Raw genomic sequence first — 11958 nt, 5'->3', positions numbered from 1 at the left:
CAGTAAAAATAAGACTTCCAGTTTTAAAAACAAATCCATGAGGACAACAACGCTGTATTCTTATACACTGTTACAGTGACGTTGCTCTTGTTTGAAGCTGAAATCAGCACGTGAGACTAATCCCTTCAGAGAACCCTTCTTGGTACCTTTCTAAATTTAGGTAAAAAACTTAATATGCCTTCATATTTACATTGTACTCTGCACATGAATAACAACATATACAATTTATACAATTATTTTTTTTTATTATTTTAGGTTTGGTTCCCAATGCTCCCTGCCAGATAACACACACAGATAACAGACTTCTGTCTGATGTCTCACTGATGTCTCTCTCACACACACAGACTTCTGTCTGTCTGTCTGTGTGTGTGTCAGTGTCAGTGAGGACATATGGATGGTCTTAAAATCTACTTTCAGTCATATCAGCTCAAACTAATAAAAAACGTGCAAAACTTCCAAAACCTTTGCCATTAAATCTCACACCTGGCTTCGATTCATCCTTCTTGGGCTCTTCCTCTTTCTTTTCCTCTTCTTTTTTGTCCTCTTTCTTTTCCTCCTCCTTCTTCTTTTCTTCCTCTTTCTTTTCCTCCTCCTCCTTCTTTTCTTCCTCTTTCTTTTCCTCCTCCTCCTTCTTTTCTTCCTCTTTCTTTTCTTCCTTAGGCTGCTCTTCTTTTTCTTCCTTCTTCTCAGGAGGTTTGTCTTCCTATAGGTTCACAACACACAACATGAAGCCATTCCTGATGTTGAAATGCAGATACAGAAAATGTTCTACAACTCCATGCATCAGGTTTTCATATTTGCTAATGCACCTTAATGTCCTTGCAATGAATCCATTGTTCAGTTTTCCTCAAACACTAATATAAACCTATTTTCTTAATGACGATAACAGCAGATGAGGACGTTACCTTAGCTGGAGGCGCTGGGGCTGAAGGTGGAGCAGCAGCTTGGACAGAGGGAGGCTCCGGAGCCCCCGTCAACCTTTTCAACCAGCTGAACATGGTGGAGTCGTGTGTGTGTGTGTGGGCTACAGAGAAAACGACTGCCCTTCCACTTCTCCTCCCTGGGAGGAAGGATCCCTCTGTTTGGATCCTTAAAAAGAGAAACCTGCTGCGACCTTCGACTGACAGACTGAGGCAAATAAATTTCTTAGAGCCATTAATTCCCTCTGGGTACTCCCCTTTGTCCCGGAGCCAACACGGATCAGCCATCAGAGCTGTCAGTCACTACCAGTGCTGACTACAGTCTGCATTAAAATGGTTTGGACCCTGTATAAAGAGCTGGTCTTTTTTCTTATATAAATATTCATATGAAAGGTATTCAACCTTTGTAGAAACTCTGCAGATTGGAGGACACGTCAGTACACTAATGATAACAGCTTATGTTAACCTTATGGTTTGAAAAGGTATATTTATTAATATTCTGTACTATAATATACTGAACGGTGTGAAATACATTAGTAACTCACAGCCCTGTGGGCTGGATGTAGTAGAAGTTAAATTAGACTGTGCTCGGGTTATTTCAGTTCCTCCTGCAGCAGAGACCACTTAGTTAATCAGCCCTCACCACGTCCCTGTCTGACTAACAGGATTAGTCAGGACCTGAACTGTAACTCCACCTGTACGGACACAAACGCAACGCACAACAAGTAAATGAGACAGAAGCAAACCATCATTTATTTAAGAGGTTATAAATGGAGATAGAATCATCAGATCCACACTGTCACTTCTAATAAAATCTCTTCTATGATTAGTGTGCAGTGAAAAACTGGATAAAAGCTCCTAATAAAGACAAATATACAAATATACTCAGTGTAAAATGAAGCTGTAAATGACCAGCAGTGTAGCTCACAGGCAAACACTTGACTCTCTCATGTTGGATATACTCTGATCAGCCACAACATTAAAACCACTGACAAGAGAAGCAAATAACATTGACCGTCGTGTGACAATTCAACTGGGAAACATTTATACCTGGCATTCTTAGACATGTACCACACATCTAGACCAGACCATACCAGACCAGACCATACCAGACCAGACCAGACCAGACCAGACCATAGCAATGAGACTCCTTGACCCAAAGGCCTTGACTAACAGCACTCTGTTACAGGACACCCTCAGAAGGACCATGTCCATTCTCTGATGAGTCACAACTGTTTTCAGGAGACCTACACAATATTAGGAAGGTGGTGAAAATGTTATGCCTGATCTGTGTAAATGTTCTGCTGAGGTAAACCGTACTAGTATATTGTGGGAAACAAGTAGTGACAATAGTAGTAGACAGCGGTACAAAACAAAACTGTACATTAACTCCCAAAATGGAATTATTATTATAAAAACATGCTGATGTCTTTTATGTGAGCTCCTACAGTTCTCATTGGCCACCGCTGGTACTCTGGGGAAATAGAAAACACAGAAAACACCGTTAGTTACAGCACAAAGACTCACCACCGACCTGGAGACAGCAGGACACTTACCTTCAGTCTGTCAAGGAAGTTCTTTGTTCCTCCGACAGCTCGCAGCAGCTTGGGTGTGGGAGGCTTGGGTCCAAACAGAGCCAGTCCTTTCTTCTTCTCCTCCTCTTGAGCTTTGGCTGCTGCCGGGCCTTTGGCTTTCATTAGCTTTCTACACACGCACAGAACAAAACAAAAAATGGCTGTTATGAAGGAATTCGACAAATGTCCTCTGAGGCAGACTTCACACAAAATATTTGCACTGGAGAGTTCAAATTCAGATAAGAAGAATCTGGCTACACCAGACTAATTAAACACTGAGCTCTATCAGCCTTGGTCCTAATCAGGTTTTACATCATTATTGTACTCACATTTATATCGGCTATTTATTCACTTGATTTTATTCTCTTTTTATTGTACTTTGTTTCTGCATCTTTTGTCTTCTCCTTTTGACTTTTCTCAGCTTTATCCTACTCTGACTATGTTGTTACAGCATTTTGTAAACTCAGTTTTCAAAGCTACATGAATAAATAACAGACATACTATGAGTGACGTCTAGCTCTAATGTCAGGCCTCAGACTCACCTGCCCTTCCTGGCCAGGACTTTCTGAGACTCTGGGTAATGGACCAGGATGTCAAACAGGTCCTTCTTCTCCAGGACGAAGAGGTTAGCGAAGCCGTAGGCCTTGACGTTGGCCGTCCGCCTGTTCCCTCCGTCTTTGGAGGACTGCAAGAGACTAACACAGAAGGAGCAGTTGTTTGCTTTTGTACTGTTTGGTGTAAATTAAACACTTGTCGATGTTTATTACGTCTTCCAGCAGCAGCAGGTTTGGGTGAACCGACCTGATTTCTCCAAACACACATCCAGCCTTCAGGGTGACAAACACAATGCTGTTGTCAGGTCCTCCCACCACCTGCACCGCTCCACTCTTGATGATGTACATCTCTTTGCCGATGTCTCCCTGCAGAGATTTAAAGGGACTCACTATTTGCCGCCTGGATTTTGCAGCGAGGGAGGATAAACTTTCATGTTAATCATACGATGAAAACACCGACTTACTTTTTTCACAACAAAGTCTCCAGGCAGGTAGATGATGGACTTGAGCCTCAGTAACATGTCCACTAACATCTGCTGGTCACAGCCCTGTGGACACATTCAGACTTAGTTAACTGGTGGATGTTCTACGCTGCCAGTGTGTTAGCAGTATGTCTCCATGAGCCTCCACCTTGAAAAGATCGATTTTCTGGAAGGTTGCCAGGTTGATGTCCACAGCGATGGCTGTTTTCATCACTAGAGGCATCTTATCCAGCAGCTCAGACTCATCTGAAGACATCCACATGAAACACAAAAGCCTAAATCAGATGATTGTGGAGCTACAGTTTTTTTTTTTTTTTTAATTAGTCAAGGCTTTCCATCTGCTGACCCAGCATGCCCTGAGCGTCCCAGGTGTAGGTGTACCAAGTGCGGATTCTGTTCTGCACCAGGGAGGGAATGTTATTGGACACCATGTAGGCCACGGTGTTGTCCATGGAGGAACGGAAGTAGGTCTGTCCGGCTGTGGCTGCACCGATGACGTCTCTCATCTGAGGCGCCAGATGAACAAGAATAAAAAACAAAGAAGATAACTTAGAAAATAGAATGAGTCTGTGGTGATAAAATGCTGCATCTAGTCTGAGCTATTACACAATCAAAACGCCAAAGGGAACCAGTTATAGTGACGGGTAACGGAGTGTTAGTGTACGACTAATGAGTGTTTCATTCATCTATCACTACATTACTAAGAGGAAAAGAAGGTGATGATATGTCAGCTTAGAGGTGCTAACTTCAGGATTGCTAACTGGGCTCATACTACAGGTCGAACGGGCCCCGTTTTACCTGTCCAATCAAACTGGAGAACACAAACACGCCCGTGAAAAAGTTAGTCATCTGAAAGGTAATCTCAAAGACGGTGTGGGGTTCGTTAAGACCCCCGATGTTGATCAGACTGCGCACAGCATAGTAGTAACAACGCAGGTACCTGTGGAGAAGTGGAGGGGGGCGGCGGTTAGAGGGGAGGCCACAAACTATTCTGCTGGTTTATTGGAAGTGTGTTTTAGTGCAGTGTCACAGGAGCCAGTGTCTGTGTTTTGGAAGGAGTCTTTCTGAATTCAAGGAACATTTTTGATCTCTCTCTGAACTTGATTCCCTTGATGTCTTGCTGTGTTTAGTTCAGCTGCAGTTGCTCAAGAAAAAAGTCACAAAAAATAAATAAATAAATGATAACAAAATAATAATATAAAGCAAAATTAAGTATAAAATGGTTGTATACATAAATTAATAAATACAGAAATTAAATGAAAAAATAAACCAACAAAAAAACAAAAAATAAAAGCTACAAGAAAAAAAGCTACCTGGCCAAGAATGATGGACATAAATAGTGCCCCAAAAAGGTAGTTGGTCATCTGAAAGATCAGTCCAAACATGGTGTCTGGACATGGCAACTCAGCGATCATCAGCAGGGATTTCTCCGCATAGAAGAAGCAGCTGAGGTAACTGCAGCGGCAGCAAACATACAACACAGTATACATCTGTAGTTTACTCTGAATAACTGAATAACTATTGGAAAGTGGAACTCATAGAAGTGTTAAAGTGGAACAAACACTGCAGTTATTCTTAAAAAGACTGGTAGTATCTCATGTTGTGTTCAAGTTAAAACATATTTTATAATCATACAGCACACTAAGAACTACTACTACACAAAAAACAGTTTGAAGGATTCTGATATGCTAGTCTAATAGCTAGTCTAATTTGAGCTTAAGCTCTTATCCATCTTTATTTGTGAAAGTGTGCGATAAGAGACTCATTAATAAACAAAATAACAAGTAGTGTAGAAAATGTTACTCCTACGACAGCAGCTACAGAATCAAGCAGATGTTTAAAACGCTGTGAAGGGTGTTAGTTACTGGAATATACACCAATCAGCCATAACATTAAAACCACCGACAAGACAACTAAATAGCACTGACCATCTTGTGACAATTCAACGTTCTGCTGGAAAACTTTTGGACCCTGCACTAATGTGGATGTTCCTCAGACATGTGCCATCCACCTACACCAGACCAGACACCCCCACCCCACAGCCATGACACTCCTTGATGGCAGCAGCCATCCCCAATAGGATGCAGTCTGACACACACACACACACACACACACACACACAAAACGTTTTAGGAACAACTCCAAAAACATGTAAAGCAGCACAAGGTGTTGACTTGGCCTCCAAATTCACTAGATCCCAAACTGATCAAGTATCTGTGGGATGATCCACAGAGGCCCCTCCCCTCTGTGGACCCCCACTACCAACATTATGTTTCCAGACACCACAGGACACCCTCCAAAGACCCATGTCCATTGTCTGATGAGCCACAACTGTTTTGGAGGCACAAGGGAGACCTACACAATATTAGGAAGGTGGTCATAATATTATGCCTGATCGGTGTATTTTCTAATAATAACATCAACAGTGACAATATCACATAGATACGTTGTTTTCTTTGAACCAAAGTAATTTATTTTTATTACACCCAATACACTTCTTACATTTAAACACACTCAACGTCTGTCTTTTAATTAGACTCTTGGAGGAAACCTTAAAGGGATAATTATTTGAAATGAGCTTGTCGAAGGTATTTACTTATGTGAATCACTTCAGATCCAGATCCTAGCTAACACAAAAACAAACAAAGCTACTGAGACAGTTAAGTAGCTCATACAACCTCACTTCAGAGAATCTAAACTATGTCTTCATCAAGCAACACGTAGAGCAGTAATATATAGAAGTACTTACGCGCTGCCGAGGCCGGAGTAGACCCATTTAGTTTTGCCGATGCCCTGATAGTCTGAGGCCACATAGTACAAGCAGGCATTGATGTGGAGCATGAAGAGGAGATAGCCAATTGTGCGAATCACTCTGCAAGGGGAGTAAATGTGTTATAGTAAGTATTATTAATATTCTAATCTGGTATATCTTTCCGTTTTTCGATTTTTAGACGTCACTGCTTACCTCCAGATGTAAGCCTTGGCCATGATGCTCTCTAGACGATCACTGAACTCAAAAAACGTTTCTGCCTTGAGCACAAACACGTAAACATGTCAGCCAGAATGGAAACCAAGTCAGTTTACTATGTTCTGATTATTGACTAATGAACCTCTGCATCCAAACATTCACCTTCAACAGACGATTGGCTCTGAAAATAGACTTGAACCCAAACTGGAAGTACAGCAGGTCAAACGGTATGAGAGACACTGTGTCGGCCTGTTGATCAGAGACGGACGAGTGAGGACGCTGATTTAGGTTTTTACATTTAATTCTGAGAACGTAGTAGTTACCAAGAATCTGTCTGAATCCCTGTAGTGCTTCTTTGTTTTCAGTCTGTCGGTCTGAAAGGAAAGAAAACTATTTTTAATGTGTTTTAATCCAGGAGATGCTCAGTCACTAGTCACTACTCTGGATCATTTCATTCCTCACCATGACATCTCCTCCTTGTACAAACTGTTTGCGGGGCTGGAAGATGACGGCATCTGTGAGGTATATGAGGTCGGCCAGCAGGTCCAGACCGAACCACAAAGGGATGGCGGTCTCGGTGTGATACGGGAAGCACAGACGGGCCGTGATGAACCATGTGTTGTAGTTGAAAGCCAGAGTCACTAGGCTCAGCCAGGCGATGTAACGCCGGTCCGTAAAAGGGTCCATGGTCTGACCCAGCACAGAGTCCGTCATGTCCTCCACCGGCTTCAGCACAAAGTCCACTGTAGTCCACGCAAATTCAACTAACCTGGTTTTCAGGGGCACCGCCTTCTTCCCTTCTTGGCTCTCGGCTAGCTTTTTCGCCTCCTCCTCCTCCTTCTTCTTTTGCTCAGCCTCTTTTTTCTTCTTCTCCTGCTCCTCTTTCTTCTTCTTGTCTGCCTCCTCCTTCTTTATTTGCTCCTCCTCTGCTTGCCGTTTCCTCTCCTCTATCACTTTGGTGTAGTTGTCTCTCCGTAGCAGTGGCGCTGAAAGAATAACATGGGGACTGAGTGCGCTAAAAGATTAACCCGCCAGTAATTAAAATTTACACATTTATACCACAGCTGAAGTGAAGCTACAACACGGTGAGTGCGGGGAACTCATTCGGTGTTGGTACTCACTGACAGGAGGGCTTATCTCAGGAGACGACGCGTACTGATCAATCAGTTTCTCCTTGTAGATATGCAGCCTCTCTCGCATGCGTTTCACTATTTCTCTGAGTTGATCATCTGAGTACCTGTTGATGACGATGGGTGGAGGTGGTGGAGGGGCCTCTTCCTGCCTGGAGAAAGGTGAAGCCGTATTGGATAGATCAGCCCCAGAGTCATTACAGCAGACAGTTCACGAGAACTGGACTTCCTCTGACATGCTATGACGAATGTTTAACTTTAAAAATCTGAACACTCAATCCCATCACATGGGTGTGCATGACTCTCTTAAATTGCATCAGATGTATGTGCACCCATTGATTGTGTAGGTTGAAACAAGCCCCTTTATGAAATTTAAATGAAAGTATGACTGGAACCTGATTCAAAATTAAAAGAACTTTTGGAAATGACAAAAAAGAAAAGCAAGGAAGACAGTGGTGAGAGAAGTAGACTAATATTGTAATTTTGTGGGGCAATTTTTATGTAACAGCAAATTTATTAATTTATAGTACAAGAAATGTCTGCACATAAAATATAAGACTCAGTCCGTCTCAGTATCAGTCCAGAATCTACCTTGTTACGTAATTTATAAACGCAGTTCATATACAGAAATGCTAAACATAAGCTGCTGAGACGTGCTATTCTATGAACAAATATTAAATAAAGTATCAGCGAATAAATCTGTTTTATAGGAAACAGGTAACTTTTAATCCAACTTTGCTAGCTAGCTCTTAAACTAGGTTAAGCTAGTTCCCGTCTGGAGTTTTTTTCTCCGTGTTTTGACCAACTCTCTCTAAGCAACTGTAAATATCCATGGCCATTAAAAAAATATCTACCTCCACTCATTTTTTATTCATCATGGCGGCCCTAATACTCTTTACAAAGTCTCAGTTCAGCAGCAGTAACAGAATAATAAATGTAAACATGTCACCCACTAGTGGAAAAAAAAATATTTGTGTACAGAAATGATTAAACAATTTTCTGTTTTAAAAAATAATTATCTAATATGTTTAAATCAAGCTCTGTAGTTAAGGCGAAACCTATTAATTTCCATATAATGACACGTTTGCCTGATCCACAACAGCAACAACAAATATGTTATTGACTTAAAGTTGAATTTGGACATTTGTGAGACTTTAGTACCACATTAATTGGGTACGTTATGATACAAAGTGACTTTGGAAGCTGATGTAACTCAAAACGCTTCTGTCCTTCGGTCTAAACTGTGGCTGAGTCTGCCCTCTGGTGGCGGACCCGCAGTACTGCCAGGAAGCCTTCACTATATTACCATGTTGGCTTCACTTTTCATTGTCTTATTGTAAGTACAGGAGCACATTTTAATCTTTAAAAATTCATCGGAACACTGGCTAGATATTTAAATGAATCAACACAAGACAAAAAGAGGAAATATGGGGTTTGAAAATGAAAAATACTGATTATATGATATGATATATATCTCAAAGACTTAAAAGAATAAGTTTATAGACTTCATGGAGGGTCAGTGAAGATACATTAGATCCATTTGTGAACTTACTATGACCTACTATTTATTCCATACATCGTCAAGCGGATGACTCTTCTAGTCTTGCTCCAACCAGAGTCTCACCACTATTTTATGATCACAAATAAAACCCCTCATTTGTTAAAACTGTGATGATCAGCAGTAACTGTCCCTGCCTGAGCCATTTTGTTACCAGGCCAGAATCAGCCCTGTTGAGCTTCTTAAACCTAAGAAGCTGAAAAGCTTTTAATCCACTTTCAGGCCGTCCCTCTGTTAATACACATGTTGCACCATAGGGGATAAAGATCTAACATGCTGTGCTCATCTCTGAGGGCTTTCTCAGTGTCTCCTGGCCGTCCTCCCTGGGGATCTGATTAATTAGCGTCCACTGGGTGATTAGTTGGATACTGGTTTGTGGTGTAGGTGTCTTGGCAGGTGTGTTTGTTTTGCTAAGATAAAGTGGAGTTTGCAGGCCTGGCCGTTGCTCAAGGGATAAATCCAGTGTAACTACTCTATTTAATTGCTTATTATTGGACTTTCAGCGCATCTCCTCTACAGTTAATAAAGTGTTTCAGATAAAATTAGGTGGAAAGAAATATTTGGTGATGATGAAGGTTTGCAGATATCAGTGGAGGGACGAGGAAGCTATGGTTGCACATCTTACCCCTCAGTTCCAGCTTGATTTGGGTTAGCTGGGGCCGATCCAGCAGCCGGTGCCGAAGCTGGAGCCGGTGCAGGGGCCGGTGCAGGTGCTGGAGCTGGAGCTGGAGCTGGTGCAGATGTAGGTGCTGGGGCCGGTGCAGGGGCTGGTTCAGGAGTTGATTCTGAGAAAGGAGAAGGACCAGAATTATATTTTATCACCTCCAGACTTATGGTACTTTTGGAGTTTACCTTTGATTTTTTTTCCACTCATTCATTCACATAACTTTGCTTTTATAATGTTCTTTAGAAATGATAAAGCATCTTCCTGCTTCTTAGGAGTTTCTTAGGTAACTTGAGTGTCTGTGTTCTTCAAAAGATTAAATGAAGAATAGAAAGTGTCTCAGGTCACTATCAGATATCATGAGATTTTCTAACAAAAACATAATACATAGACAGATAGATGTACTGAGGCTTCAGGTGTAGTTCCTGGGATCTGTCGGAGCCACTCTCCCAGTTTGGGCCCAAGTGCTCCTACAACCACAGGGACCACCATTTATACAGTATACTGATCATTAATGTATTATTGTGCCCTTTGGCTGGCATGATCATGCAGAAGGAGGTAACAGAAACAGGTAATTGACAGAAACAGACTCAAAAATAGCTGCGAGTCAGTAAAATTCAACTTTTTGTCAAGGAAACACGGCTACAGTTGAGACAGAGCAACAAAAGTTGAGGAAAGCTGCACTTTTCATACTGAACAACTGCCACCTGCCAGTTTGTGTAATTTGTGACACCTGTTAATTGTCTCTCTGATGTGATTACTCTTGTCTAATCAGTGCTGATGCTTGTAAAGTGCACACAAAGCTGGCTGTACGTGAAGCTTTCTGATATTCTGCAGCTTTCAAGTACAATATGAATATATTAGCATCTTTGTGCTGACATGAATAAATGTGCATGCTCTCATAGGATTTCAGTATTTCTCTGTGATACAACAAGACACACTTACCCTGGGGTTTGTCCACTCCTTTGGCTTCATCGCCCTTATCGGCTGGCTTCTCCTCCTACAAGACAAATCAACATTTTCCACAGAGTCAGATGCTCGGCTCCATTAGTCAAACCATGGCCATTAGAGAGACGTTTTAATTTGGAAAAGCGCTTTTAAAGAATAGCGAATTTCGCGTTTGACAAATTGCTCCCCTCGGCTGACGGACACTTTTAAAAACAAGCCGGGTTTGAGATGAAATGAATCGGCCGTCGGGCGGAGAGTGATGTCAATGAGGTCGGTGTAATGAAACGGCTTTATTTGATTCGTTACTGGCGAGAGTACTAAGCAGCTGAACGGATGGAGGAGCAGATAAGCTGTCGCGGCTGTGATCATAGGAGAAATAAATGTAACCAATTGGCTGTATTGCATGATGGATGCCTTCTTTTATTTGGTGTGCTTACGCCGGATTTAAGCCTTGGCTGCTGCTGCTGCTGCTGCTGCTGCGGCTGCTGGCACGAACTGAGCAGTATGAAAACTAATCAGAAAGAGTGTCACAGAGGAATGGCTTATCTTTTTACACACAGAATACGAATAACTTTAACGTTTTTAGTTACAGATCTTACCTTAGCTGGAGCTGGAGCTGGAGCTGGAGCTGGGTCTGGAGCTACTGTGGTGGTCCCAGGCTCCGGTGGTATCTGCGGGCCCCTGAGCAGACCCTTTAACTTGCCAAACATGTCTAGAAACCTAAAGGTGCATCAGCTCCTATTTGTAATAGAGGACCGTGCCGACTGCGGCTTCTTTTCACTCTGCCTCCACCTCTACTTCACGGTGTATTTAAAAGCAGCACGTCTTCATAACCTAGCTGCCCTTACCGTATTACTGCATTTAGCTCTGCTAATACTCTTGCTCAGAGACAAGTCCCCACCACCACTTGTGACATGTAAGTCCATCGCCATCTCATATAAGATCCCAATAGGCTTATTGCTGACCACTTAAGCAGGGAGGCCAACCTATGCAGAACACAGGCTGCACTTACCACTGCTCTTTAGTCGGTGGTGGACTGAAAAGTCATGATGCACTTTTTGCAACATTGTGCCTCCAAAACAGTTGTGACTCATCAGTGATTTATTTTCAGTGTTATTTACGTCTCCTGACAGGGGTCATAATGTTGTGGCTGACGGGTG

General features: G+C 42.2%; 1 protein-coding gene across 1 annotated transcript; it reads right to left on the bottom strand.

The window, feature by feature from the left end:
• Positions 1–1650: 1650 nt before the first annotated feature.
• Positions 1651–11712, bottom strand: LOC124995697 (cyclic nucleotide-gated cation channel beta-3-like). Its single transcript, XM_047568308.1, has 17 exons — positions 11398–11712; positions 10796–10850; positions 9812–9971; positions 7620–7780; positions 6961–7484; positions 6822–6872; positions 6661–6747; positions 6496–6560; positions 6280–6402; positions 4329–4470; positions 3877–4036; positions 3679–3776; positions 3513–3596; positions 3296–3414; positions 3037–3189; positions 2477–2624; positions 1651–2394 (listed from the first exon to the last, which is right to left on the bottom strand). The coding sequence occupies exons 1-17, from the start codon at positions 11506–11508 to the stop codon at positions 2374–2376; spliced, it is 2262 nt and encodes a 753-aa protein (XP_047424264.1). The 5' UTR covers positions 11509–11712; the 3' UTR covers positions 1651–2373.
• Between the last annotated feature and the right edge of the window lie 246 nt (positions 11713–11958).

Source organism: Mugil cephalus, chromosome 18 (assembly GCF_022458985.1).
Source record: "Mugil cephalus isolate CIBA_MC_2020 chromosome 18, CIBA_Mcephalus_1.1, whole genome shotgun sequence".
In the NCBI taxonomy this organism is placed as follows: domain Eukaryota; kingdom Metazoa; phylum Chordata; class Actinopteri; order Mugiliformes; family Mugilidae; genus Mugil; species Mugil cephalus.
Note: the sequence above shows the minus strand (reverse complement) of the source record. Positions and strands in the feature narration are given on the sequence as shown.